The 26,257-nt window shown below is 55.8% G+C and overlaps 9 protein-coding genes across 9 annotated transcripts; 3 read left to right on the forward strand and 6 right to left on the reverse strand.

The window, feature by feature from the left end:
* Nucleotides 1–406: 406 nt before the first annotated feature.
* N0V96_003454 (uncharacterized protein) lies at nucleotides 407–1,027 on the forward strand (the record flags this gene model as incomplete). The annotated part of the gene is made up of 1 exon (XM_053198508.2): nucleotides 407–1,027. One exon carries the CDS (start codon nucleotides 407–409, stop codon nucleotides 1,025–1,027), a length of 621 nt encoding a protein of 206 aa, XP_053044044.2.
* A 409-nt stretch (nucleotides 1,028–1,436) lies between these two features.
* N0V96_003455 (uncharacterized protein) lies at nucleotides 1,437–3,692 on the forward strand (the record flags this gene model as incomplete). The annotated part of the gene is made up of 1 exon (XM_053198507.2): nucleotides 1,437–3,692. The coding sequence occupies one exon, from the start codon at nucleotides 1,437–1,439 to the stop codon at nucleotides 3,690–3,692; it is 2,256 nt and encodes a 751-aa protein (XP_053044043.2).
* A 60-nt stretch (nucleotides 3,693–3,752) lies between these two features.
* On the reverse strand, nucleotides 3,753–6,074 carry N0V96_003456 (uncharacterized protein; the record flags this gene model as incomplete). Its single annotated transcript, XM_053198506.2, has 5 exons — nucleotides 3,753–3,911; nucleotides 3,957–4,589; nucleotides 4,634–5,347; nucleotides 5,392–5,907; nucleotides 5,964–6,074. 5 exons carry the CDS (start codon nucleotides 6,072–6,074, stop codon nucleotides 3,753–3,755), a joined length of 2,133 nt encoding a protein of 710 aa, XP_053044042.2.
* A 530-nt stretch (nucleotides 6,075–6,604) lies between these two features.
* On the reverse strand, nucleotides 6,605–8,586 carry N0V96_003457 (uncharacterized protein; the record flags this gene model as incomplete). Its single annotated transcript, XM_065756844.1, has 4 exons — nucleotides 6,605–6,727; nucleotides 6,959–7,626; nucleotides 7,683–7,997; nucleotides 8,244–8,586. The coding sequence occupies 4 exons, from the start codon at nucleotides 8,584–8,586 to the stop codon at nucleotides 6,605–6,607; spliced, it is 1,449 nt and encodes a 482-aa protein (XP_065614611.1).
* A 467-nt stretch (nucleotides 8,587–9,053) lies between these two features.
* N0V96_003458 (uncharacterized protein) lies at nucleotides 9,054–10,316 on the reverse strand (the record flags this gene model as incomplete). Its single annotated transcript, XM_053198503.2, has 1 exon — nucleotides 9,054–10,316. One exon carries the CDS (start codon nucleotides 10,314–10,316, stop codon nucleotides 9,054–9,056), a length of 1,263 nt encoding a protein of 420 aa, XP_053044039.2.
* Nucleotides 10,317–12,045: 1,729 nt separating this feature from the next.
* On the forward strand, nucleotides 12,046–13,788 carry N0V96_003459 (uncharacterized protein; the record flags this gene model as incomplete). The annotated part of the gene is made up of 1 exon (XM_053198502.2): nucleotides 12,046–13,788. One exon carries the CDS (start codon nucleotides 12,046–12,048, stop codon nucleotides 13,786–13,788), a length of 1,743 nt encoding a protein of 580 aa, XP_053044038.2.
* Nucleotides 13,789–14,472: 684 nt separating this feature from the next.
* N0V96_003460 (uncharacterized protein) lies at nucleotides 14,473–15,771 on the reverse strand (the record flags this gene model as incomplete). Its single annotated transcript, XM_053198501.2, has 1 exon — nucleotides 14,473–15,771. The coding sequence occupies one exon, from the start codon at nucleotides 15,769–15,771 to the stop codon at nucleotides 14,473–14,475; it is 1,299 nt and encodes a 432-aa protein (XP_053044037.2).
* A 1,165-nt stretch (nucleotides 15,772–16,936) lies between these two features.
* On the reverse strand, nucleotides 16,937–18,454 carry N0V96_003461 (uncharacterized protein; the record flags this gene model as incomplete). Its single annotated transcript, XM_053198500.1, has 2 exons — nucleotides 16,937–18,030; nucleotides 18,076–18,454. The coding sequence occupies 2 exons, from the start codon at nucleotides 18,452–18,454 to the stop codon at nucleotides 16,937–16,939; spliced, it is 1,473 nt and encodes a 490-aa protein (XP_053044036.1).
* Nucleotides 18,455–20,708: 2,254 nt separating this feature from the next.
* Nucleotides 20,709–24,424, reverse strand: CTF1BETA (Cutinase transcription factor 1 beta; the record flags this gene model as incomplete). The annotated part of the gene is made up of 4 exons (XM_053198498.2): nucleotides 20,709–22,328; nucleotides 22,425–22,987; nucleotides 23,513–23,871; nucleotides 24,048–24,424. 4 exons carry the CDS (start codon nucleotides 24,422–24,424, stop codon nucleotides 20,709–20,711), a joined length of 2,919 nt encoding a protein of 972 aa, XP_053044034.2.
* Nucleotides 24,425–26,257: the final 1,833 nt, after the last annotated feature.

The raw sequence follows: 26,257 nt of genomic DNA on the forward strand, positions 1-26,257 counted from the left end.
TTGGGAGTCATGCCACTGTGGGTTAGTCTGGCGCCGTGACGAATGCGATTGACCCTATTCGTCGGCGGTGCCTCGCATTCGCTCGCTAGCGTGGGACTCCGCGGCGGGACGATACCCCGGCGTGCTGACAGAGTCGGGGGGATTGCTATCGTCCCATGCCGACCGCGTTCCGCAAAATCGGGACATGCGGCCGCATGAAGGCTGGTGGCTTGCGCGAGTTGTGATATAAGGTGCCGGCTTGCTCTCGAAGGTAGGAAGAAGACAACCATTGACCATCGGTCTCCATCTCTTGACTTCTTGCATCCCATTGCGATCCAGTGCGTGTGCCGGCAAAGTTCTCCCTGGAGTCAGTCATCAGCCTGTCAACTCCAAACCATCATCTCAAAACAAAAAGACCAAAGGCACCATGTCTCGCTACTTCCCCCACACGGCCTACGCAGAAGACCAGCCCCTCGCCGGCACGATCCTCACAGTCCACGTTCTCACGCGCGGCTACACAACCGGCACGGTAGTGGGTCTCGGCGTCGCGGCCGCGAGTGGAGTCGCCCGCCGTATCCGCGGCACAAAGCCCGTGCCAGCCACCGCCGTCGCCGCTTCCCTGTTCCCCACATCAGCAACGACACCATCAACGGCAGCATTCCGATCGTCAGGATTACACGCCTTCCTCCGCAAATCAGGCACCGCCAGCGCCATCGGTCTAGGCCTCACCGGCGTCGCCATGCTGGCGAGGATGTACGGCCGCGAGGACATTGAGTGGCGCGACCGCGCGTGGAGGCTGATGGAGAGCCGTAGTCAGCTGGAAGTGGATGACTGGACGTATGGTGGTGCGGCGGCGGGCATTGCGGCGCTTGGGGTCGCGAGGGCGGCGGGCGTGAAGGGGAGTGCGCTCGGTGTGAGGGTCGTTGCTGGTGCTGCTGGGCTGGGGAGCCTTGCGGGCACGGTTGGGTATATGGTTTGGAGGTATGGCGTGCATGGAGGCAAGTTTCCCGAGTATGTCGGTCCCGAGGTTGCGTTGTCGAGGGTGTGAGATTCTAGTGGTGTGACGATTGATTGCTGTGAGGCCTGTACTTTAGATCAATACCCCAATGGAATTGCTTACCTGGACTATGCCGCAACATCTTGGCAATGTGTATCAGTGTTGCAAAGCGGCCGGCTGACTTTGTGACATGGCGGACAACTTCGATTGGTTCGCTGCTGACAAGCGTGTTTTTTTGTGCTGGTGGACTCCGCCGTGGTACAGTCTGGACGAAGCTGGTGCCTAGTTAGTGATGAGGGGTTCGGTGGCGATCCCAGTGTGTAAAAGACGGACCCCCTTAAGTAGCAGCTCGTAAGCTCCTTGACAAGTCTAAGAAGTGTCAGCGAGTGTCTTCAACCAAGTGATCGAGCTTTACCGGCTAGAGATCTCGAGCCTGTGACATGATGGCTGAAAGGTCAGGATGGCTCAAACGCCGCTGTATATCAAGACTGACGAATCCAGCTCAACCCCCTCGCAGACTGTGTCAAGCACCGCGCAGTCTAATGACATTTCAGCCTGCGAAATCTGCCACCAAATCTGGACCCGTCTCACGGCGCCTCCTAGCGGCAAATACCACGATACTGTCAACCTAGGCTCCTTCGAAGAAGCCCTCTCCTCGAAATGCAGCAGACATGTACCCATTGTCAAGATGTTCCACGAGCTCTGCAGTAAATCAAGGCAACTCGAAAGCCTCGACTCTGCTAATGTGGGCATCAGATTCCCTCGAACAGGTGCGCTCCAGTTCACAGAAAATATCAAGACCGGCGGCCGATACGCCGACCTCTTGCTTGTAAGGAGGGACTCCATTTCGAGCCACCCGGGTATCGCTCGCATTCTAGACCCAGAATGGATCGATACCAGCGTCGTGACATCCTGGAAGCAGCAATGCGCGTCCTCCCACGGCCCCAAATGCGCCAATCCCGTCAAGATCTGGCCGATTCGTCCAGCCTGGGTGGTAGACACCGAGAAGCGATGCATCGTCCCAGGAGACGGTTGCGAACCGTACGTCACGCTGAGCTACCGCTGGGGCAAGACACCCGGATTGCACATCCTCGGCGATACAATCTCCAAGCTCCAGTCGCCTGGCGCCATTGACGACCCTGTTATCGCTTCCCAGCTCGCACCTATGGTACTTCACGCCGTGCACCTTACATCTGTCATTGGCGAGCGGTACCTCTGGGTCGACACCCTCTGCATCAACCATGACCGGGCAGAAGAGAGCACTCAGCAGCTCCAGCTTATGGCCGCCATCTTCGCAAACGCTTCACTCACCATCGTCGCACTTGATGGTGATGCCGAGGACGGCTTTCCCGGTCTGCGGGGCGTATCATGCCCCAAAACCCAAGAGGGCGAAGACGAAGATTGGAGCCCAATACCCTTTGGCGACGAGCAGTTCATCCGCGACCAGAACAACATTTTCAGCTTTAGTCACTGGGGAGCCTATCACGAGCGCGCGTGGACATACCAAGAGTTCAAGATGTCCCCACGGCGCCTCATCGTCAGTAATCGTTCTCTGCACTGGATGTGTCAGTGCAGCGTATGGGAGGAGCAGCTTCACCTTGGCGTTGAGGCTGGCAAGTATATTGATCCCCGCTTAGGCGAGATCATGCGCGGGATGCCAAACCTCGACTCCTTGGCCAACATGATTGCAGACTACAACCCGAGAGCTCTGACATACGACGAAGATGCCCTGCCCAGCATCAGCGGTCTATTAAATGTCATCAGTCGGTGCTTCTCGGGCGGCTTCCTCTATGGCATCCCGGAGATGTACTTCGAAGCGGCACTCGGTTGGACGCCGTACTGGAGCCACACCGATCTCCGACGACGGACAGTCTCTGATCGCCCCACCGCGAGCCAGCTCGGTCCATGTGGTCTTCCGTCTTGGTCGTGGGTGGGTTGGGAAGGTCTCGTTTCTCTCGGGCGCAATGAAGCCGGTTCAGCGAATCCTCGGGTTTACTCAATCAGAGAGACAATCCCCATCACCACGTGGTACGCCTGCGACACACCGACATCAGCGCAGAGAAGAAAAATCAAACCCTCCTGGTTCGAGAATCGCCAGGCGTACAAGGACTTTACTCGGCCCTTGCCTACAGGGTGGACTCGACAAGAGATTCCTGGTCCAAGACATGGCGAGGAAGGGGACATACTGCTTTACCCCGATGGGTGCGACAAGTATACCTTTAGACACAGTAGCATGTCTGACCATGACGATGAGCACCCGTGGTACTGGCCTTTCCCCGTGCCGGACATTCAGGAATCGACTCAGCCGTTCATGCCGGAACAGACGCTGTACATTAGCTGCGACACCCGCGGCGCCCGCGTGTTTGCTTTTCAGATAGACGAACAGAATGACGTCTCGCTCTATAGTGAAGAGAGAAAGATTGGGGGGTTGCGATTGCACAATAAGGGTCAACTCAAAAGCTTCCCCCAGCTGGATGCCGGCTGGGCTGCTGCGAAGGAGGTCGAGTTGGTTGCCATCTCCCGTGTGCGTAACTACGAAAAGACCTTTGATGAGACGATCAAACGCTACACGCACCCGTTCACGGCCTCAGAGGTGTATAGCGTGCTGTGGGTGGAGTGGATCGACGGGGTCGCGTACCGCCTCGCGAGTGGCCATGTTGACAAGACCGCGTGGGAGAGATTGCCTCTAGAGGATGTGTCTTTGATTCTGGGGTGAGCTGTACTCTATCTGGTATCCTATAATGCTCTAGATCCAATGTCTTCTGTACATGTCATCTTACAACTTCTCCTTACCGGCGAGCAGCTCCTCAATCTTGGCGAACTGGTAGTAAAAGTCCAGACTCTGCGGATTGAGGAGCGTGCCACTTGGCTTGATAGTCTGGCCCGAGACAATCTGCTTCACCGGAAGTTCGACCTTTTTGAGATTGACCGTTGTCTGTTTTGTTAGCGCAGTTCGTAGGCAGGGGACCGCTGGGCTTACTGGTATCTCCGGCGTCTGAAAGATGTACTTGGGCACATGTCGCTTGGTCAACTCTTTCTGAATCTTGTCCTTGACTTCCCCGACCAGCTGGCGGTCAAACTTTTCGCCCTCGCGCATCATCAGGAAGAGCATGACGCTCTCGTCGTTGTCAGTGGGACGCCTCTGCCCAACACACAGACTGTCGACGACCTTGTTTGAAAAGTTGCGCTCAATGACTGCGTAGATCTCGGCACTGCCAAAGCGAACACCGCTGGGGTTCAGCACACCGTCGGCACGGCCGAGGAAGGAAATGTTGCCCGTCTTTGGGTGGATGGAGCAGAAGTCGCCGTGTGCCCAAACGTTATCGAAGCGAGCAAAGTATGCCGAGTGGTATTTGGAGCCCGGGGCGGCAGATGCGAAGTTGGGCGAGCTCGGTGACAATTTCGGGGGTGCCGAGTCGCCCCAGAGGAAGCATGGGATATTGGGGAAGGCGGCGGTGGCGACGAGTTCACCGGGTGTTCCGTTTGGCACGGCCTCACCAGGTCCGTCGGGCAACTGGGCTTCGTAGATGGCTATTGGGACGCCAAGGGATGGGCCCTGCGTGCCGCCCACATATACGGGATCAAGGGGGTTCTCCATACCAAAGCAGCCGGCCTGCAAGTGTCAGCAAAGAAGTTTGGCATGTGTGGGTCACTTACAATGTCGGTGCCACCAGAAATGTTGGCAAGATGGACATGTTTCGGGAACCCTGCATCGTAGAACCATTCAAACAACTGGTCAGAAAGAACCATGCCTGTGCTGGTGACAATCTTGAGCGAGCTAAGATCCGTCACCTCCCGCGGACTGATCTTGTTCTTGGCGACCTCAAACATCCACCTCGGGCTGATGCCCAGTTTTGTCACGCGCTGCTCGCCGAGGATGCGGATGAATGACTTGAGGTCGGGGACGAAAGGCGAGCCATCGTACATTACGACACGGGCTCCCGATAGCAGCGCCGCAACGTTGGCGAGGTACATGATCCAGCCGGTCGTGGTGTACTGCAGAGTGACGGACTCAGGGGACATTGACTCGTGCAGGCGGCCTTCTTTGAAACTGTTGAGCATGACGCCGCCGACAGTGTGCACGATAGCCTTGGGGATACCCGTGGTGCCAGACGAGTAGTAGATGAGGAACGGTGCGTGGAAGGGAATGCGTGTGAATGACGGTGCTGCTGAGGTGGAGGAGCTAAGAAACTTGGACCACGTCTCGGTCTTGGAGATCGAGGAGACGTTGTAGGGCTTGGAGAAGCGTGGGATCGAGACAAGACCGGAGAAGGAGGGACACGAGCCCATGCCCGAGACGACCTCGGCCATCTTGTCTCGCAGGTCGGCCGTCTTGCCGTTGTACACCGTGGCGTCGTCAAAGAAGATGAACTGGCGTGTGTGAGTGCAGTTCTAGGAGGTGGGGGGTGACATACCTTGGGATCGACCTGCGTGGTCCTTTGCAGAATGCCCTTGACGCCCATATCCGTGGACGAGCTGCTAAAGATGCCACCCAACCATGTCGTCGCCGCAAACACCAGCAGCGTCTCGATAGAGTTGGCACCGACGAGAACGACGCGGTCTCCCTCCTTGACGCCCCTTGCTTTCAGAGCTGCTGCCAGACGGCCTGCGTCACGACGGAGCTCGCCCCAGGTGAGGTTGCGTACATCACCGCGGTTACCTTCACGGATCTCGGTGACGGCAACTTTGTCGTCTTCCTTACCCTCGGTGCCGTGGTGGTCAGCCGCATCGGACGAACCTCGCGTGAAGAGGAGGTTCTCGGCCCAATTGAGACGCACCCCGGGGAACCACTTGGGAATGGCGTCTATCGTGAGCGATTCGTCCACAACAGACGTTGGACGCCCTTCGTGGATCAAATTGGCGTAGTCAAAGAGATGGCCGTAAAATGTGGCGCGGTTGGCGACTGTCCAGTTGTGGAGGTCATTGAAGGTCTGAAATCGTGTAAGCAGACGGACTAACATTGGGGGGACGTTCGGGGACTACTGACCTTGAGCTGGAGGTTGAACTTGGAATTAACCGATTGTAGGTATTGGTACATTTGTGTGCTCTTGGGGTCTGGGTGCTCCCAGAGCTTGCTGGGGATCTCGTGGGTGTCCATGATGTTTGTTCCCTATCTTGTGTTGAATTGAAGGTGTGATGTTGGGACAAGAGCTGTCGTTCGGAGTTGGGTGGATGAGATGAGGGAGGGACGACCAGGGAAGATGGGTCTGTGGGGAGGTTGGGGTATATCGGGGAGTTTGGCGCGCTTCCCCAACGCCCAGGGTGGACTTGCCTCGGGTTGTGGACTTACGGGGAATGCGGGGTTGGCGGCCCGAGCTAACATGCCGAGAGGGGCCGATCCGGCCTGTTTGGGGGGAGCTTGACGGAATGCCGATCAACGTCCTTACATCCAGATAGCTATCACTCTTCACATTTACCTCCTCCAGAAAAATAATCTGTATTGCATAACGTCTACTCTAATTGCGTAAAATGATCCTTCCGCTTTTGGGAAGAACGTGTTGATTCAGCCTCGCGCATCCTAATAGTAATATCGCTTGACCGCGAGCCTGTCACACAGCACTTCGATTTACACAAGTCTGTCTTCCCCTGTCAAGCCTCTGTTGGCACAATCCCGTCCTTACGACTTGGCTACTCCGCTAGTCCGAATTTCTCCATGACCTGACGCGTACTCAAGGAGAAGATGTCCTCTTGTTCGAAATCCTTCCTGAGCTTCCACGCCCACTCCGTAGCTTCTCGGGCATTTTCTCCCATCTGACCATCACCATTATAGGCAGATCAAGTATCCTGAATGCACGTTCGGATTTCATCAATCGAGAGGCTCGACGAAGGCTGGTCTGGATGACGCGTTATGTGTTCCCCATTCAGGTAGGAGTCGGTCATCATCGTCCATCGTGCCGTTCTCATGAACATGCTGCTGGAAAGATTCTGCCAGGCTGTTGAGCGGAGCATCGTCAGCTGTGCTTCCTTGGTTCCTCGACGAACCGACGCCAGCATCTCATCTTGCTTTTCTTCTGCCTGGCTTCGACTCTTCAACGCAAAGTGTTCCATATCTTGCGCGGCAGTCTTCAATCTAGTCTTGTCTTGCTGACCTTGAATGTAGTCGCTGAGGATAGCCACCCGACCACGCAGAGCACTTCGGGCCCACATCTTAAGAGCACGCCAATATGGCTGGTACGAACCGATGTCGCAGTAGTTGACTGAGGGGTTGTTCTTGACAAGGAGCAGGAAAGTTGCATTGTCGTGGTCAATGACTTGGAGATGGAGCCTCGGGTCGAGCAAATCATTGACCTTGGTCACCTGATCTTCGTTGCGGTAGGTGCGCTCTGCCATGGATGAGCTCAGTTCGTCAGGAACTCGTACTTCGAAGGGATAACCATCTTTGTCGAGGGCTTTGTGATCGTAACCGCATGCATCGAAGTACTCTTTGATGTCCTTCCTTCCTGCGAAGTGACTCTCTTCGGATGCTTCTGCTGCTTCAATCGCAGGCGAGGCCACCGGAGCGTGCTTCTGGGGGATTCTATGTGTGTTGGCCTTGTAATAGTCGGAATGGTTGGCCTTGAGATAGTCTGAATATCCCTCGTCGAGGTCCTCGATCGGTTCAAGTGGTGGGCGAAAGTTCAGGGTCTCGAAAGGTCTCGTCCTTTCATGGTCTAATGAAATTGTCAGCCATTTGAGGCATCACACACGTCACATCCATGAGACTCACCGGACAGTCTATAGATCTCCCCCATAGTCGCGAACTTGAGGGCATTCGTGCCGATCCAAGGTCTGTCCTCCTTCTGGACATACGGGTACAGTTGGCGCACCACAGACTTCCAACCTCGGTCGATGCCGATTCTTTGGAGTTCGGCGGTCTGACCGCCAGTGATGAGAATGAGGACCTTACTGGTCGGATCTCCGTTTTCATCTTGTAGATCCACGTCGCCCAAGGACGGTATCCAGTCTTCTGCGCGTGTGAGTCTTTGAGCTGCGCCGCCTGATGCTGCATCAGGCACGGGGTTGCCGGAGGCCAGTTCCATAACTAAGGTTGTTGAGGGATGGTGTTTGTCTGTGTGTGCTATGAACGAGAGCGAGTGGAAGAGCGACTAGAGGCGGGCAAACCGAGGTGACTTGTGGGCTTCTTATTGCCAGGTCTTTTGTTTCTAAGCCCTCCTTGACGAATACCGGACTCGATACGTCACGTGAATCCGTATATTCAGCACCATAACTAAGCTTCATCGTCTTGCTACCTGGGGGTCTTTGGCCTTGGATGTCTCGCCCATCTCACTGATGTCCGACTGCAGCTGCCTGTTCCTTTCGGAGATTTGATCCAAAGCTTCCTCGATGGACTTGGATGTCTCGCCAAAGCGGTCGATCGCTAGTCGCAGCAGCATCTGTTCGCTCGTAGGCAGCCTGATGACCTCGTTGATTGAAATCACAGTGTTCGGAACATCACCAATGATGCGGGAAAATGCATTGGTGCTGTCAAAGTTTACGATGGATGCCTTGAGGTCTTTGTTAATCTCATGTATCTTCCTCACCACTCTACCCTTGTCCTCCGACTCGGCTTCCACACTCTTCGCGACTTCGAGGGTAGAATTCACTAGACTGGGAAGCTGAGGAATATCCATCTTGCTGAAGATAAAGGCTTTGCCTCGAGCTGGCTCACAAATTGGTCGAGCGCGCCAATCTCGTCGTCGTCCATGGTGATAACTTGGTGAAATCGAACATTCTTCTCTGCATCGGCTTCCAATGAACTTCAAGTGGATCTCCGATGCGAAAAGGCCTAGAGACTCGGGGAAACAAATGGAAAAATACGAATAAGGAAGACAAATGGGATTGAGTATGTATTTCGGGAAGGTGAGACAACTATAGACGTGATGTTCTGCAGCGGCCGCACATCCTGAATGGGATCGGGAGCTTCCAATTCTTGAATCGAGGGAATCAAGACCTCCTGCGTTCCAAGACCAATATCCACCTCCGGCTCTTGCCCTTGAATACCCATATCCACCTCATCCCGGTCGTCATCGTAATCACGCCCCTGAGGCTAGTACTGGGCACCCTGAAGATCTTGAAGCTCTTGTTGTGCCTCTTGTAATTAGTGACGAAGAATTTGCTCCCGCTCCTGATTCGCGACCTTGAGCTGTTGGTCAACCCGTTCTTGTTCCCGTTTCGCGGCCTCCAGCTGTTCCTCTAGCTGTGCCTCTAGCTGTGCCTCCAGCTGTCGTACTTTTGCCCTGAGGGCTACATTCTCTTGTTGAGACTGATCTTGACCCGTGACTTGCGCAGGACGGGATTCTTCCCAATGCTCGCCCTTGTTGAACTGAGCCTCGATTCTGCGATATCCCAGCCACGCGCGCCTCATGTACTCTGCGAAGTCTCTCGACGACGGGGGGTCAAACTCGGAGCGAAGTCGCTTTTCAAACACCTTGGTGGCCGTGAAATCGAGCGGAAGGAAGGCCGGAAATCCAAAGTTGTCGGTCGCGTCGAGCGCTTCTATGACGGCTTTGATGTCGACCAGGCCCACAGGGTACATCTTCTTTGATCGATCGTGAATGGCCGTTTTTGGCTGAATTTCCACCACGGACTCGAGACTGAGGAGGAACTCGGAGAAGATTGGGATTTGGTGGCCACATCTCTTCAACCGGCTCCTGACCTCTTCGTGGACCTCTGAGATTGGCTTGTCCTTCAGCTCTCCAATGACCTCTTGGAAGGTGGTGAAGAATGGGGTATTGACTGGCTTCTTGAACAGCCAGGGGCGAGTGTCCTCAGTCCGCAGAATGACCGCGTATTGTAGCGCAGTCGTAAAGAGCTTGACGTCTCGCTCCCAGAGCAGATACATCGCGACATTGACCAATCTGTTCGTGAACATGGCTGTCCAGTGGGGTCCGACGTCTCTGGCCGCCGTGTCCCATTCCAGCCGGTACTTTGGCGAGATAATCTCGAGAGGGGACATTCTGAACATGCGCACAATGAGCTTGAAGCCTCTCAACATGCTTCCATCCTTGCCCTGGCCTCTCAATGGGTCGCTGTAACGTGGATCGCTGTAACGTGGATCGCTGGGCCATGCTTGCTGCAAGGCCGCCTCATCCTCTCTGGTCCAGCCGTCGTTGAATGCCGAGTCTGGGAGGGTCTCGGGGAGAATGGCTTCGAGGTCCTCCTTTGTGAGCACGGGAACCGCGTTGTCGAAATTCTCCCTGATTGCCGTTTTGGATATACCCTGGATGCGCTCCTCGAATTGCGACCAAGTGTCGTCTTCTTTCTCGCTGGCGCGGCAGGGGACTATGGCTGCTGTTGTTCTTGCTTCTGCCAGTTCTGCCGCAGTGGGCGCTTTCTTCTTCCCCTTGCCTTTGGGTGGCATCTTGGGCTCCTCTGATAAGATGCGCGAATGTGAAGATGAGGTTGAGTGGAAGTTGGAGTAAGGTTGGAGGGCGGTGTGGATAGAAGAAGGGCTTGTGAGTGGAATCGGCAGTCGAGAAAGTGAGGCAGAATCCGCTGAGCCACCCAGGAAAATATAGGAAGTTGGGGCAGACTGGGCAGGCTGCGCCACATTACTTCAACATTTCAGGAGAGCGGTGTCGAATTCTATCTACGTGCGTTGGGTTGTCGGCCTCTGAGGCCTCATGCCGTCATTGCGGCACCTTTTCTTCAGCATTCTGTTTTCTATCGCCTACTGGTCACAGAAATTTCCTTCACGTCACAGATTATCAGGGGCAAGAGGCCAATATTCTCCTACAATCTGTGCATGCAGGCTCAAAATCCTCAACAAGTCCAGGCAGCCAGTGGTGAGATAGCACACCCGCTCACGTGACGTGACGATTTATTTTTCTTCAAGTAGGCAGCCCAAGAGACGCTCGTGATCCTGGGCAGGCATCCTATTTTTTGAGAGGAGGGGGGCGGTGAAGAGACTCACGTTGTAGATCGAGTGAGGACACCCCTGGCCTGTCTTAACGGCCTTCAGCCTTAGACTTTGTTTTATCGCGTCAGGGCCATGGCCAGATCTATCGATCTAGCATAAGGAACCGCTCCATAGGTGATCAACATTAGCTAGCTCTCAAGACGAGACATTTCAGCCTTCTGATGATACAGTAATTTCTCCTTCAAGAGCCTCGCTGGATGCTATACAGAAGGGCAACAGGTAACCAGAACGATATCGGACGAGGTCACGCTCATGCATCCGTATCTTTCAGGTCATTTGCAGTGTTGTAAGCAGCGCCGGGAGCCCTCGACCCCAATGGTATGTCGTTGTCGAGTCGGTAAACCCCTTCCACTGATTGGCCCAGCTCCCGGGAAGGATAGGGCCGACTTTCATGAGACCCGGGGCGAGGCCGACTCTGTGCATTTCGTTCCACCTGCCGACCCGTTCACACCACACATTGCAAATGATCCTCTCTTTCCATTCGAATTCGGCAAGAAACCACCGTAGTAAGCCATCGCGATGGCCTGCCCATACGACAGCTGGGCCGACGAATTTGGCAGAACCAGAACATCGTCATATGGTATTTCTTGGACCTGCGTTAGTGCAGCCCCATATAAGGCAGGTACCGAAAGAGGCAATCTCTGCAAGCACGGAGCGCATCCGACTGGACAAACACTTCCGGCACCGCACGGACTCCTACGGCTAGGTCCAGGCGCTACCTCGGTAAGGTACCTTAGGTAATGGAATGCAAAGTTGACTACATTGGATCATTGCCTGTCATCACTGAATGCATCATGGCGCAAAACGAGACGTTAGCACTGGCAACCGTAGGGTCTCGATGTAAGGCACGATTGACGCTAACTCGACTTTCCAGAAGTAAAGAGTCTCTTACAAAGACCGGACCTTGACAACGTGGCAAATGTGTGCCAGCACCACAATCGTAATCCTGTTCTGGAAGATGAACAGGCAGCTTGGTGCGGATCGCTAACATACTAGGTGCGTAACGGCTATCACTCGGTGAGGTGGATCTGTTCATTGAGTGGGAAAGAGCGAGGTATCCAACCAAACCTACCTAGGTAATCAACTATTTTCTCTTCCCGTCGCTAAGGTCACCTTCCATCCTTGACCACCCAACACCTTTTATCCACCATCAGATGCGCCAAACCCGACGATGGCACCCGAAAAAGGCTGCAAGGATCGCGCAGGCTCTAAGAGGAGCGCACCTGTTGACATATCCTCTGGAGAAAGCGAAGAGGAGGAAGACGAGGTTTCTCAACGTCGGAGACGGCCCCAGACGACCAAATACACCAAGGCCGGCAAAACAAAGTCCACCAAGAGTCGCAGAGGTCAGACATCTACAGATGTTAGCAGCAGCGACGACGATGAAGACATCAGCAGTAGCGATGACGCTCCGCCGCGGAAGAAGTCCAAGACTACCGCGACCAAAACAACCAAAACAACAGGCAAAGGCAAGGGCTCGGGCAAGGCGAGGGCGGTCGAGGACAGAGTTTCCATGTTCAAAACTACCGACCTGCAGTGGGTAGACGATGAAAGGAAATTCCATCAGGAAGTTCACAGTCGAACGCATCAAGAAATCTTCGGAGCTCTCGACAGAGATGTTCCGCCGATCACCTTGGAGGAAATGGATCAGATTCTCCCAGAGGAGCCTGATTATGACGAAGACTGGTCCGCCGAAGATGAGAAGAAGCTTTTACAGGATTGGGAGCAGGACCGCGGTCAGCAGCTGCTACTCGACCAGGACGCTTCAGCTTTCCCGGCGTTTGTGAAGGTCGCATTCAGATACTTTCGCAGGTCACCGATGGAATTCATTTCGGTCATCTACCACCTCGAATGGGACCAAAGCCGGGGCAAGAGCAATGAAAGGAAACACCGGTGGACTGCCGTCTTCTGTAAGAGGTTGTCTGAGTTGGCAACTCATCCACTCTTTGACAAGAACTACAAGCTTCTGGTTCTTGCGCTGCAGTATGCAAGCATGATGCTCAAGAACGATCGCAGGACTTGGCCGATCTCGCTCCCCAGCAGGGATCCCTTCTTCGTGGTACTCGGCCAGGTTATCAAGAAGTACAAGGGCATAGACAGAGATCCAGCAAAGATACACAAGGAGGTGCGGAAACGACTCAAGGACGGGGGATATACAATCCCGCTGTTTTCTGAGTTCATGTTGAGGCTTGAGGAACTCCGAACCCCTACTTCGGGTAGCACCATCTCCAACAGTGTTGTCCCCTTGGTGTACATGGTGGGAAACGGTGAGGCTAACCTCCTCGTGCAGGCTACGAACATGGTTTCTACAACAGGGATGCCAGTGTTTCGTGACACTCCCATGTACAAGTCATACACAATCACCCGCGACACACGCGAGCGCGAGAATCCTCCAAAGAGGTCGGAGCAAATACCGTACTTGAAACGATCGCTCATTGCCGTTTGGCGACACCGAGAAAAGGCCAAGAGGAGGGCGCAGCGACTGGGCACAGACAGTGACCAGGAACATGAAGAGTCGGATTCGGATCTCGCGGTCGGCATCTTGCGAGAAAGAATCAAAGAAGCCGAGGCGAAGTGTACCCGAATCGCACAGGAGAAGGATTCCATGGCCGCAAAGATCGACGCAGCCGAGACGAGAAGTACTCGTGATGGCATGCGAATCGCAGAACTCGAAGCAGAGATTCAGAGGCTGAATGACAACAGTTCCGCAAGGGGCTCGACTGTACACAGTCGGTCTTTTGGCGATGATGGATTTGGGGATGGTTTCGACTTTTCCGACGCTGGATTAGGAGGTGACAATACGGGCCACAGCTCTGAAAACGAGACTCCTGGCAATCCAACAAGTCATGTTGGAAGGTCTTCAGATGATCCAGGCCCTCAGCCAGCTGTTGATTTCCTTTCGGGTCGCTACTAGAGGGCTTCAGAGTTGAAAATCACACCTTCGTCACGCAGGCTTTCATGAAGAGGCCTGTCTAGGTAGAAGCTCGGATGTTTTTCAATTAACCACTCTCTATGTCTCTGCAACCCAGTTCTCGAATTGTGATAGGAACACCCGTAACTCCTCGAAATGGCTCCCGTATTAGCTTTTAGCATTGATTGTTTCACCAGGGATACCTACCGCATTCGAAGCCTCCCGTAAGACGGGCCAATCAGAAGTCACATCAACATCAATGTTCACACCAAGGTCACTGTTCGAGAACATGCTGCAATTCCTACCAACCCTAATTCTAATTCCTTCTTCAGCATCGTGTGACCTTTCAAGTCTCTGAGCTTGGGCCGTCAGTGTCTCTGGGGCGCTCCGTGTCCACAGTCCTCAATGAGCCGCGATGCAGCTCACTTACTATCGCAGCTAGTCTCTTTGATTCTTGGCAACAGCCTATGTAGCCCCCTTTGGTTGCGCTGGCGTAGTAGAAATGGTAGCTCCGGCTTAGTAGGACGTACTAGTCTCCTCAGTCTCCTGCTTAACGGGACCTGGAGCTGTAGTATCTCGAGGCGTGGACAAGTCCGGACTGAATGTCTCGTGACGAAGGCGTGGATCCCTTTCGTTCTCTCCGAGGACCAGTGCCGACTGATGCTCTGTTTGATCGAGGCCGTTTGGCTATGGACGCGATTGTTCTTGCCTGTCAGGTGACTCGGGTGTCGACCTGATCTCTTCCAGCGCACGTCGACGAGGTCTCTTGGTGTTCAAGGGGGTAGCCGTCGCGTCATGTCCCGGGGTTCGCTTATTCATTCGTTGGGAAGGCTGAGTTGACTGACCACCGGCGACGTCGTTGCCACTCTCTAAAGACGGACGAATCGACTCCTCAGACGCTGTTTGCGTATGATCGAGACTGGTTGTCTTTCTCTGTTCCGCTTCCGACTTCACTTTTCTCATGGCGGCCTGCATCAGCGCAAAGCCTTTTTGCCAGGTCTCGGAGAGTGTTCCCGGTTGTTTGAAGTCCCTTGTGTGGGCAGCTCGAGTTTCTTTGGTAGCAAGCCACTCCTTGTCGCATGCGAGATAGTACAAGTAGTAGGTATGGCCCGCGGCGCCAATCTCCCATGAGAGGTCATTACAGACAAACCCTTCAATGTCTGGAACAACATTGAAGCCCTGTTCGTCAAACAGCCGAATGCAATCAGCGTCGCCAGGGACAGCAGTTCTGAGTCTCACTGCAGCTGCCAGGTTGTATCGGCGATTCGATTTTCCTTCAATCTCCAGGCCGTAAGGAAGCTCCATGACAAACGTCGAGAGCGACTCTAGTGTCTCAGTATCGCTATCGGACGGTGTGAAGCGGACCCTGATGTACATGGGGTAGCGCGCTATGATTCGGCGCAGAGTTGTCGTGGGCGTTACAAAGTTTTTCACACCGCAACGGGCTCTGATGGCACTGGGAATGTCTATGCCCGTCCCTTGGTTCTCGGCATTGTTGATTACAATGACGTCGAACCTAGCCCTGTTGTCTTTCTCCCACTCTTCCTCCATCCAAGCAGTCTTGCCATCGCTCGTCACGGTTCTCAACAGTGCGAAACGGCGGCGCGACCAAAGAGTCGAACTCATTAGGCTGCTGTCTTCTAGGTCTGCAAATACAGTCACACCTCCAGCGCCAAGCTTCTTGAGTTGCAACTGCAGCTGTCTGTGTGACTCTGCGGTTTGCAATGGCGCCACCTTCCAAGCGTCCTTGAGCACGGGGTTGGCCTTTTCTTCCGCTCGGCGGTCTGGGTTGGAAGCCTTCCACTCTGCTGGAGCGCCAAGCTGAATATTGAACTGTCGAGTGAGCATCATGAGACAGTTGATGCCAGAGTCGTCTGGACCAATCTCCTTGGGCCAACGGTGGCGGAGGTTGCGCTGTCCAGAGAATGGGGTGTCGTCTTCATACATGATCTTTCGCAGATCCTTTTCGTCTTCGGACGTGGACATGATGGGCGACTCAGTAACCTGCCCAGTGACGATGTCGTGAGGTATGGGATTTTCATGTATGCCGCGAAATAGAGAAGGGGATCCTCTGAAGATTGGGTCGTTGAGAGGGTAGTGGTAGGAGAAAAGAAGTCGGGTGAAGCTGAATGCGAGGTAAGGGCCAGAGGACCTTGGGGACGGTGGAAGGTGAAAGAGGCAGGCAATTGTGACACCAAGGCTGCTAGGCTTGCAAGCAGCTACTTTGGGCAGGTACCCACAAATCATTGACCGCCATCGTAGGTATTCTCAGTCTGCATGTACGCCCCGGAACAATTCCCTACAGCCATCCATGGGAGGGCAGAATATCGTCTTTGCCCACTGCCGGACAACTCGGTGCTTCCTTCTGGACCACGAAAGGTCTACTATCAAGGAGCGAACCAGGAAGGAGCGATGTAGGACGGGTCGATATAGAAAGGAGCGATACGGGGAGGGTCGCTATGAGAAGGGCATGCTTTGTTCTCCGTCCTCATGCTTTCAACCTACCTAACTCTTCCACTTGAGTTGTTGCAGCAACATACCTACTTTAGGAAGGGTCGCTGCGAGAAAGACCAAACCCACGACACCCACTGACGACTAGGCTGCTACCAACGCACCAGTGCCCATGAACTACTCAATCGACAGGATTTCCATACGCCGACATGTCGTCGCTGCGGTCAGAAGCGCTGGGGGGCTTTGGGGGTCGCGTTTTCTTCCATCAGCTCTGCATTCTCCCGGGCCAGCTCCGCCACTATCTGTGACAGCTTTCACTAACCGACCTGTATTTCCGGGCCTAGAGTTCTCTCCCTGGTGCTCTCCACCATCTTGAGTCGAGTTTCCATCCATCTTGAGACGCTTGGTGGTGACGGATGTAGTGGGAAAGAATTGATGCAAGCAGAAGTTGCGTGAAGGAGTTGTGCGGAAAGGCAAAGTCGGCAGGAAGGGAGGCAGGAGCAGGAGCTGTGTGGTTCTTCCCGTATTGAGGATTCACCACGGTCTTGGGAAGGCGAGGTGTCGTAGGCCACCTTCCCTCGGCCAATGCGACTGCTTCACCAGCTGCATAAAACAGCCACAACTGTTGTCCACGTATTCAACATCCCATTTTGAACCTCACTTCGTCAACGTCCAGTCGAGACCTTATCCCCCAGCCCCACTACGACAAGGAAAGTTTCCATCCAAACTTATCAATAATCTCCTGCCAGTCTTGATCCGTAGACGTTGCACCACCGCCGTCAAAATCCCTTGTCTGCCAGATTGTCCAGACGACCCTCTTCACCGTCGAGATGTTGCTGATGGGCCATTTGCTGTCCAGCATGTTAAACAGATCAAGAACAGCCTTGCGGTGTTCGTCACTGGAACTGACACACCCGGCGATGAACAGCGGCCACATGGGGAATGATCGCCTCGGCTGGTCCTCGACAATCACCTCGCCAAGACGATCCAACAGCGTCTGCAACAGCTGCGGAATCGCCCGAGACCGTACGGTAGCGCCGTACACCGTCAGCTGGAGGTATATCAGAGCAGCGGACCGGAAGCACTCGGCGCTCTTGACGAGGTAGTCGTCGTGCGTGCTCTCGGCAGAAAAGTCCAACTCCCGAATGCGTCTCTCGAGACGTGATCCCTCTTCCGAGTACCCGCCATCCTTTTGAGCACCTGCTGAGACCATGCTAATCAACTGAACCAGCTCCATCGAACAGCCGATCTGGGGGTCAATGGTCTGGAACGTCCCTTGGCCTGGCAGAAGCCGTTCGAGGCGTTGGATGGCCTCGTCACAGTCGTCGGTCTGTCCATCGGAACGCGATGCTGTGCATCCGGTCGTCTTCATCAAGATGTATCGAAATCGAAAATACTGCAGAACGAGCGCGGCGCACTCGGGCGTGATCCAGTCGCCGTGGGCATCCATAATGGCTAGTGCACCCCGCAGATGCCTCAACCACGACGGGCGAGACCCCTCGGCTATCTCCAGGGAGGCCTGCAGCACACACGTCAGGAGGTTCTCCTCCGCCTCGAGAGCGGTGTCGAGCTTCGACTGCAGCTGTGTCAAGGCGTTGATCTTGTACCGGATAGCTGCCCCGGCATAGTCTACCCCGTCTTGCGGGGTCCTCCGAACCATTTCGGCCGCGCTTAGTGCCAGGACGGTAGAAAAGAGAGGGCCGCTGCTGCTGAGGAGGATGGGCATGACGCACGTCCGGAAGAGGTTCCTCTCGCTAGGGACATACACCCTGCTGTTGCTAATGACCTCAAAGTCTGTCTTGTCAGAGCGGCTGTCTGGCGTAGACCTCGACTACTTACAGTACTGAACCATCATGCTTTCTCGTCCGCCGGCGAGCGTGCTCGACTTTGGCAGCCAGCTCAGAGCCGGCATGAGCTGCTCTTGAGACGATGGAAACAACCTGGGACCATCCGCGTACTGCTGACAAACGAGAGCCAACTCATCGCTTCGAAGGTTCACAAAGGAATCGCTCGCCGGCGACTCCAACGGCGCAATGAAGTGGCCAGATGCCACGGAGAGGAGAAACTTGGACGGCGAAGACTGGCTCGACTTGACGTACACACACGCGACGCCGTGCCTGCGACAGCTGGCGCACTTTGGCTTCCCTTCATCGCACCTCCGCTTTCGCCGCCGACAGTCCAGACATCCGGTTCGGCTCCGGGTCCCGTTGCCGGCCATGTTTCTTGATAGGTGGGTCTACGACGTGGTCATGGCCTGGTGGGAGAGCCATGAGATCATGCTCGGACGACTGACTTGATGAAAGATGCAGGTTCCAACAAAAGTGTCCTCCGACTTGACGCCGAAGACGCCGGTCCGCATTATCGGGGGAGATAAGGGGCTCCGTGTTGAGGTGCGGGGATGGTCACCGAGATTAGATAAGCAGACCGACGATGGTGCAGGGATGTGAGCTCGACTTCCCGAGGCCATTGACTCTCGACGACGACAGTAGACGTCAGGTCTGTGGGTCAGGACAGAGTCTGGGGAACACATCAGAGCAACTGCCATCCCAACCGCCTTGCGGCGAGTTTAGGACTCCGGGCCCGCTCGGCTGGGGGTGCCTTGACTCGCTGGGTCGTATCCGTCGTATCCTCCAACTAACATGCTTTCCGAATCCGAGGCGACGGACTTTCGGATGAGGGGCTGCAGTTTCTGGGAGAGCAACACCATGCCTTTACATCCCACGAGAAAACATGTCTCTAGAGAATTCCGAAGATGACCTCGCTCCTGAGCCTGACGTGCCGGTGCGTGGCCAGAGATTACATCTGAGACTGCAGAACATGACTGACACCCGTGTAGAGCGACACGGATTCGACGATTGGGAGTGTACGCAAGGTTTCATGCCTGTTGAGCCCTCTACTCACGGTATAATAGGATGATTTCTCTGCTACGACGAGCCTCCGAAGCTCCATCGTAGACTACCGCGTCGAGAATGGCAGAACATATCATCGTTACAAAGAAGGCAGTGAGTCGCGAACCCATGACCTCCGGGATCCCCGCCCTAAACAGCCCTTAGAATACTTTGGGCCGAACGACGAGCTGGAAACCGATCGGCTAGACCTGCAACACCACCTGTTCCTTCTCACATTCGACAACAGGCTGGGATTCGCGCCTCCGAATGATCCCGAGTGGAACGGCGGCCGCGTGCTCGACGTTGGGACTGGCACCGGCATCTGGTGCATCGACTTTGGCGACGAGCATCCCAATGCTGACGTCCTCGGCTTCGATCTGTCGGCCACGCAGCCAGAGTTGTGCGTTGCGAAGTCCGTTCTGGCGACATAGCTAACAGCGACTCTCAGCGTCCCGCCCAACGTTCAGTTCGAAGTAGACGACCTCGACAACGAGTGGATCTACTCGAGGCACTTTGACTACATCCACATCCGCGGCATGTCAGGAAGCGTGCGCAATTGGCCCGAACTCCTCAGAAAGTGCTACGAGTATGCCTAATCTCGTCAACCCGCCAGCTAAACGCATTGATGCTGTGCTAACATCAGCGCAGCAACCTCAACCCCGGCGGCTACATCGAGCTCCAAGAAGTAGAAGAGACAATCATCCGCGCAGATAGCTCGACATCCACGAGCGATGCCTTTTCCAGGTCCCTCGCCTACGTCTCCTCGGCCCTAAAAGTCTTTGGGTGCCCCTTTGTCCCCCTCGACGACCTCGCGACCCTCGTCTCCACCACGGGCTTCAGCGACGTCCAAGACCGCCGCTTCATCTGGCCCCTCAACAGCTGGCCGCGCGATCCGCACCTCAAGGAGCTCGGGTCCTGGACGCGCGAGAACCTCGCCTCCAACACGGCCGGCATGATTATGGCGCCCATGACGCGGGTGCACGGGTGGACGGAGGAGGAGGTGCACGTCTTTGCCGCCGAGGTGCGGAGGGACCTCGCTGATCGTGGGAATCACGCGTACTGGCCACTGTGAGTTGACTGACCGCTGATGGAGTTGGGGATGGTGGCAGCAAGACTGACGTATTGTAGTCGCGCTATTTGGGCCCGAAAGCCCGAGACGTCCGAATGACCCCCATCAGCCGGTGCATCCGTTATTTCGGACATTGTCACACCGAGTCGACCCCCACGAACACCGCAGTCACATGCAAATACCACTTCTTTCAACTCATGTTCTCATTCAAGCCATCATTACACCACTACATAGTTGAACAAATACCAGGCGCCGCATGAGGGTATCCAAGCAAACCCCCCTACTCCAATGAGCCCCTCCGAAGCCCGAGGAAAACCATCCGGCCGAAAACGCCGTTTCATTAACACACACACGAAACCATGAGCCTCCCTTTTTGTTTTGCTCTATCCCGACTCCATGTAGTGCAAAGTATGCTTCCAACCAGAAAAATCCCATCGTGAATCTGCAAAGATGCTCCCAAAGGAGTCTATATGCGAATGTAAAATGCAAGAGCGCAAAACGTGAGGTCATGCGCGTTAGGCGAGGGTGGCAATTTCAGCTGCACCGTCGCCGTCCTTCGTAGTCGTGTCCACACCGGCCGCCGCCCAGTTCATGGCGTCGTTCATGCCATCTTCCCCAAATACGTTGGCCATGAACCCGTCATCCGTGTTGTTGACGCCCTCTGGCGGGAACTGGAGCCATTGATCGACGTCAAACTCTGTGCCCGTCATGGCGTTCCAGTCAATCTCCTCTTGGGTCTGCAGGAACTCGAGGTCGAGCGGGCCGGGCTCCTCGGTGCTGCCGAAGCTGCCATTGGCGCTGGGCGTCATGGCCTCAAGCGAAGACTCGTGATCCTTCTCGGTAGGCGGCGGGCTCTGCGCCGACAAGTCAAGCGCTGCGGCGTTGATGGTCTGCGGCAGAAACTCGCGCTGGGGGTTCGGCTTGTTGGCGAAGAGGGCCTCGCCGGTCGTCATGTAGGGGATGTTATCGGGCGGGGGCGTCTGCGCGCCAAAAGTCGGCTCGGCGAGCTTGAGATTCTGCTGCGTCATGGGCGCGGTGGTCTGCTGGAGGTTAATGTCAATGGCGGCCTTGCGGAGGGCCGCATCGAGGAACCCGGTGGCGTAGTCGGCGGCGGCGTAGATCTCGCGCAGCTTCTCCATGACGCGCATGCACTGGCGGAAGCCACGAGTGGCGCGGTCCCTGGACTGCGAGACGGGGTTCTTCATTTCCAGAAGATGAATAATCATGGCCGGCAGGATGACGGTGACGCCGGTGGTGGGGAGACACCTCTCGAGGCGGAGCTGGTGGAGCTCGGCCGCCATCCGGGTGACGTGCATCGCGGCGTCGCGGACCCGGAGCCGGGACATCTCCTGCACCTGCCGGGACGTCGTCGGTGCGTGGACCGGAGACGACGGCAGGAACTGCGGGCGATGCAAGGCCGAGATGGTGGTGTAGTACACCATGTGCAGCAGAGTGCGCTGGACCGCGACGGTCGACCGCCCGTTCTTGACATCGAGGGGCGTCAGGGGCCGGTACTGGCAGATGGCGGGCAAGGTGTCGGCCCAGGCCATGAGCTCCAGGTCCACCGAAGTCACACTCTCGACGTTGTCGAGCTTCTTATTCGGAAACAGCATCATGGTGCTGTTGACGGTGTTCTCCGGGCGCATCTTATCGCGGATGAGGACGGAGTACTGGGCCTTGAGCATGTGGCTGATGCAGATGCACAACTGCGCTTTGGAGATGCACAGCGCGGCCAACTCCCGCTGCATCGAGACGTCGCGGAGCAGCATACACTCGGCGGGCATGATCTTGTTCTCCTCGGGCAGGATCTCCAGCTCAAAGTCGTTCTCCTGCAGCATCGGCACGTCAAAGTCCTCATCCTTGATGCGGGTGGGCCTGCGCATGCCCAGGGCGATGAGGCGGTCGCGCATGAAACAGGACCACCAGATGCGCTTCCACAGCTTCTGTTTGCGAACCGGCATGCTCGTCGCGGCTGGGTCGCGGTGCAGGCCAATGGTGTGGGCCAGCGAAATGGCAACGCCCATCCAGTGCCATGTGTCCTTTTGGTCGTCGGGGGTCTCGTACCAGTACGTCATCAGAAGCAAAGCCTGGACGAGGACGAGGCGATCCGACTCGTAGTCAAAGTCGTAAAGCAGCTGCAGACGAACGTTTAGCATGTGAAAGGGTTGAGCGTGGGGGTAACCCCTGTCGCTAGCGCGGCGTCAAAGAAAGTTCAGGGACGGGCCACTTACCCTCGTCTTCTGGAAGAAAGCCTTCCTGGCGGCTTTCCGCGTCGGGTATCCCGCCTCGCGAAGGACCTTCATGTCGACAAAGGCGGTGGCGGAAAACATGACGGCCTGATACAAGAACAGGCTGATCTGACCGCATAGCCCATCCTGGGCGTTGATGATGGCCAGAAAGTCGTACAGCTCGAGCAGCGGCATGTATGGATGAACGTATTCGACGTAGGACTGGAGCAGAGCGTTCTGCAACGGCAGCGCAGGCAGAGTCAGGGCGCCCTTTGCGTGCAGATAGGTGACATCCTCCTGGGCGATCTTGGCGGGTAGCGGTTTCACAAAGGCCGGGAGCTGGCCGTGGAGGTCGGGCTCCTCGAGGGAGGCGAGGAATTGACTCGTTCGCCCGTCGCCAGCACCGCCGGCGCCGCCTGCACCGCCCATGCCGCCAAAGAGAGAGGCCTGGGCGAGCAGGTTGGACAACAGGCGACGAGAGTTGCCATCTGCTGACGCTGCGGCCGCAGCAGACTGCAGCTTGGTGAGCAGCGCTGCGCTGTCATGACGGTAGCCCGATCGTTGATCTAAGATTCACAAGGTCCCGTGGTCAGCGAGTCGTCCCAAAACATTGACCGCTTTGGTCTGGGGTGCGTTGGATGATGATAACGACTGGAGACGAAGGCTGGCATGTGAATGTGGATTACGTGTGTGAGGCTAAGGGACGTGGGAGGGACGGAGCTGGGGCCGCGGACGGAGTGCGGAACGGAGGGGGGGTATGCTGAAGAATCAGGAGAGACTTGACTGGACGAGGAAAGGCGGAGAAAGGCCCCAGGTCACGGGGTAGGAAAAGTCCAAGACCGCCCCTCCACACTTTACCCCCGTTCCGTCCCTCCCCAGTCTGAGCCCCCCGGACTGGGCAGCGATGGGCAAAACCAGGAACAAAAAAGAAGACACAACAAACAGGGGGCGCAATTTGGATGTGCGGTGCGGAATTGACAAAGATCCCACGCTAAGAAAAATTGTGTTCCAGAAAAACAAGTGTCCCAAGAAACGAGCGTTGCAGGGCCAACAAAAAAAAATTGTGCGACAGAAACGAAGGCAAAACTTACAGATCATGTGCGGAACGTGACCCTCGATTCCGTCTGAGGAGCCGCCGGGTACCGACAGGCCCCCGAGAACACCAGGGCCAATTCCAACTCCGATTCCGTTTCCTCCTGCAGATCCTGATCCAGCAGCAGCAGCAGCAACGCCGGCACCAAGGCCAGACGTCGCATTCAGGGGCACGCCGGAGGATGCGGGAACGGGGTTCGCGGCGATGGAGCCGTTGACCGAGGCCACCGAGGCATTGCTGGGTCGGCGCAGTTCCGCGCTGCTGTGAATGTTGATTGGGTTTGCGCCCTTGGAGCGCAACTGTGCCTCGGCTCCCACACCATGGTGCCCCGCCGTGCTGGCAGTCAACAAGTTCTTCCTACAAACGCGCCAAGAAGTCAGCCGGGGTCAACTTTGCGGGATTGGGGATTTCCCCATGGGCGTCATGTCGTGCATCCCCAATTGTCCGCCTGCATCGTGCCGAGGCACCGGCGAGTTGCAAGATACCGGACTTCGGTCTCTCATAGACGAAGAAACGGAGACGGTGGAACTCACTTTCGTCGGCGGCTCTCCTGGACAACGCACTCGACATTGTCCCATCGGCAGTTGCCGCAGGGCGCGCCTTCAACCACGTCGCAGCGGACCTTGCGCGCGCGACAGCTCACACAGGCGCGGGCGGCTCTGCGTTTCGTAATCTTGGTCGGGGGCGCTCCGTCCTTCAGGTCGGCGTCTGATGAAGAGCGCTTCTTGCTCTGCTCCTGATCCGAGGAGGTGTCGTTGGCGTCGTCGTTTTTCGGGTCCTCGGCAGCCTCGGCTGCCTCGGCGGGCTCTTCCGTGGTCGCCATGGTCAGCGCCGATAGATCGGTGGCCGGCTCGGGGGCGGGCGTTGCCTCGGGGGCGGTGGTAGTAGTGGTGGTGGTTTCGGTCGCCATTGTCGCGGCACTCAAGCAGTCTCCCCTATTTAGAGACTGCTCGCTGAATATGCCAAAGGATAAAGTAGACGAGAAGGTGTCGTCAGTCTCGGGAAATGGCCAAGATTATAGATCAAGAATCGTCTGTGATGGTCCGGACCAGAGAACTCAATACGTATGGAAGCGACTTGCGGATGTAAGGGGCTCGCATATACGGGCGGCGGATGAGCTTTGCGTAGACGTCGTCAAAGCTGGGGCGGTAGATGCTCGTCTTGAGGCGGGACACAAACGTAAACAAGAGAACAAGGCGGAACGAGGCTGCGTTGAGATGAGCATTGAATGTTTCCAAGCCTGATACTAAATGTTGCTGCTGCTATGAGTGCGGACGACCCTTTGGTTAGAGACCTTGTGTGTGGTGTGTCTGGGGCGTGTGTCCCGTGATTTGATGGTCGATGCTGTGTTGGGCAAGGTCTGGAATTGGAGATGCAAAGGACGAGGCAACATCAAGCTCGAATTGTTTAGAAAAGCCGGAGCTACGGGCAAATGCTCGAGGTGGGAAAAGGGCAGCAAAGGAGAAGCGGGAATGTGGGGTCCAAGGGTGCAAAGGGGATGGGCGAGGTATTATATTATTCCAATGGGATCAATCTTTTTGCAACAGACAGGCTGGACAGAGAGAGAAACTGGGAACGGACTCTCTTTCTTTCGTCTGGAATTCCCACGAGGTATCCTTTACTGTGTGTACCCCCCTTTGCCCTCCTTACCATACACCCCGGTCGGCGGCCCCCTCCTCTTTTTGGCTCCTTTCACTCTCCGATCCATTGACGAGACTAGGCCGGGCGAAGAAACGAGGGAGGCGGAACACCCCTGCTCCTCCCCAGCTGCCCAGCTGCACCATTCTACACCTGGCAAGGTCAGGAAAAAGGCAGAGGGTAATAATTAAAGCAGGACCACTTCGACCACAGCACGACGTGGATCTCTGCGTACCCCGAATTATGGGGAAACGAAGCTAGCATTAGCAAGAACAAGTGCAAAGCAGTAAAATATGGAGAAGTGGACAAGAGTTAGTCAGGCTTGAGACAAGGATGCTGGATGAGACGGAGCGCCAGACTTTGAAGTTTCCTGCGGTGCTGCAGTACCTTCCTTACAAAGTATGTACCACAGTAGAGACAGAGTACGTATCGGGGAGATAGTACGTACTCCACACGAAATACCTCACCTTCCCTCACCTCAAGGTCTCCAGTCCTCACGTCTTCACGATGCCACGCCACGAAGCACTTTCCCACCGAGATTGTTGTCTGCTTGCATTCCCTCCCATTCCACGCCATGACCTCGACGCCCTCGAGCTGTCAAATCTGTCTTGTCCGATGACCCGTGACCTGCATCGAGCGCAGTGACACAGAGACCACGGGACGTTGTTGCGTTTTTCAGGCCTGCCGTTGGACCTTGACCGGGATTGGCCAAGAGAGGGAAGCGTGGAACCAAGCCGCACTGCGCAATCGCTGCGCAATGTCAGGGCGCTCTTACATAGTTCTGCATCTGAATGTTCCATTGGTGACGGCCACTGACTGCTTACCTCACGGTGCCACGGCCTGCAGAGTCGAGACTACAGACTGACAGACGCCATGGGATTCTTCATCCAGCGCCTCCCCGTCCGCCACGGCGAAGCTCGCGTGTGCTTCTCCTGGTGGTGGTGGTGGTGGTGGTGGTGGTGGTGGTGGTGTCCCCATCCCATATATCCTTTGTGCCACCTTCCATCCATCCGGTCGAGCCAACCATTGCGCCGAACCTGGCAAAACGAAATCTCACAACCTCCAACTCTATCACTTCCTGACCTCATCTTTGACACCAGTCCAG

Source organism: Colletotrichum fioriniae (assembly GCF_027942845.1).
Source record: "Colletotrichum fioriniae strain IMI 355084 chromosome Unknown scaffold_3, whole genome shotgun sequence".
NCBI classification, from domain to species: domain Eukaryota; kingdom Fungi; phylum Ascomycota; class Sordariomycetes; order Glomerellales; family Glomerellaceae; genus Colletotrichum; species Colletotrichum fioriniae.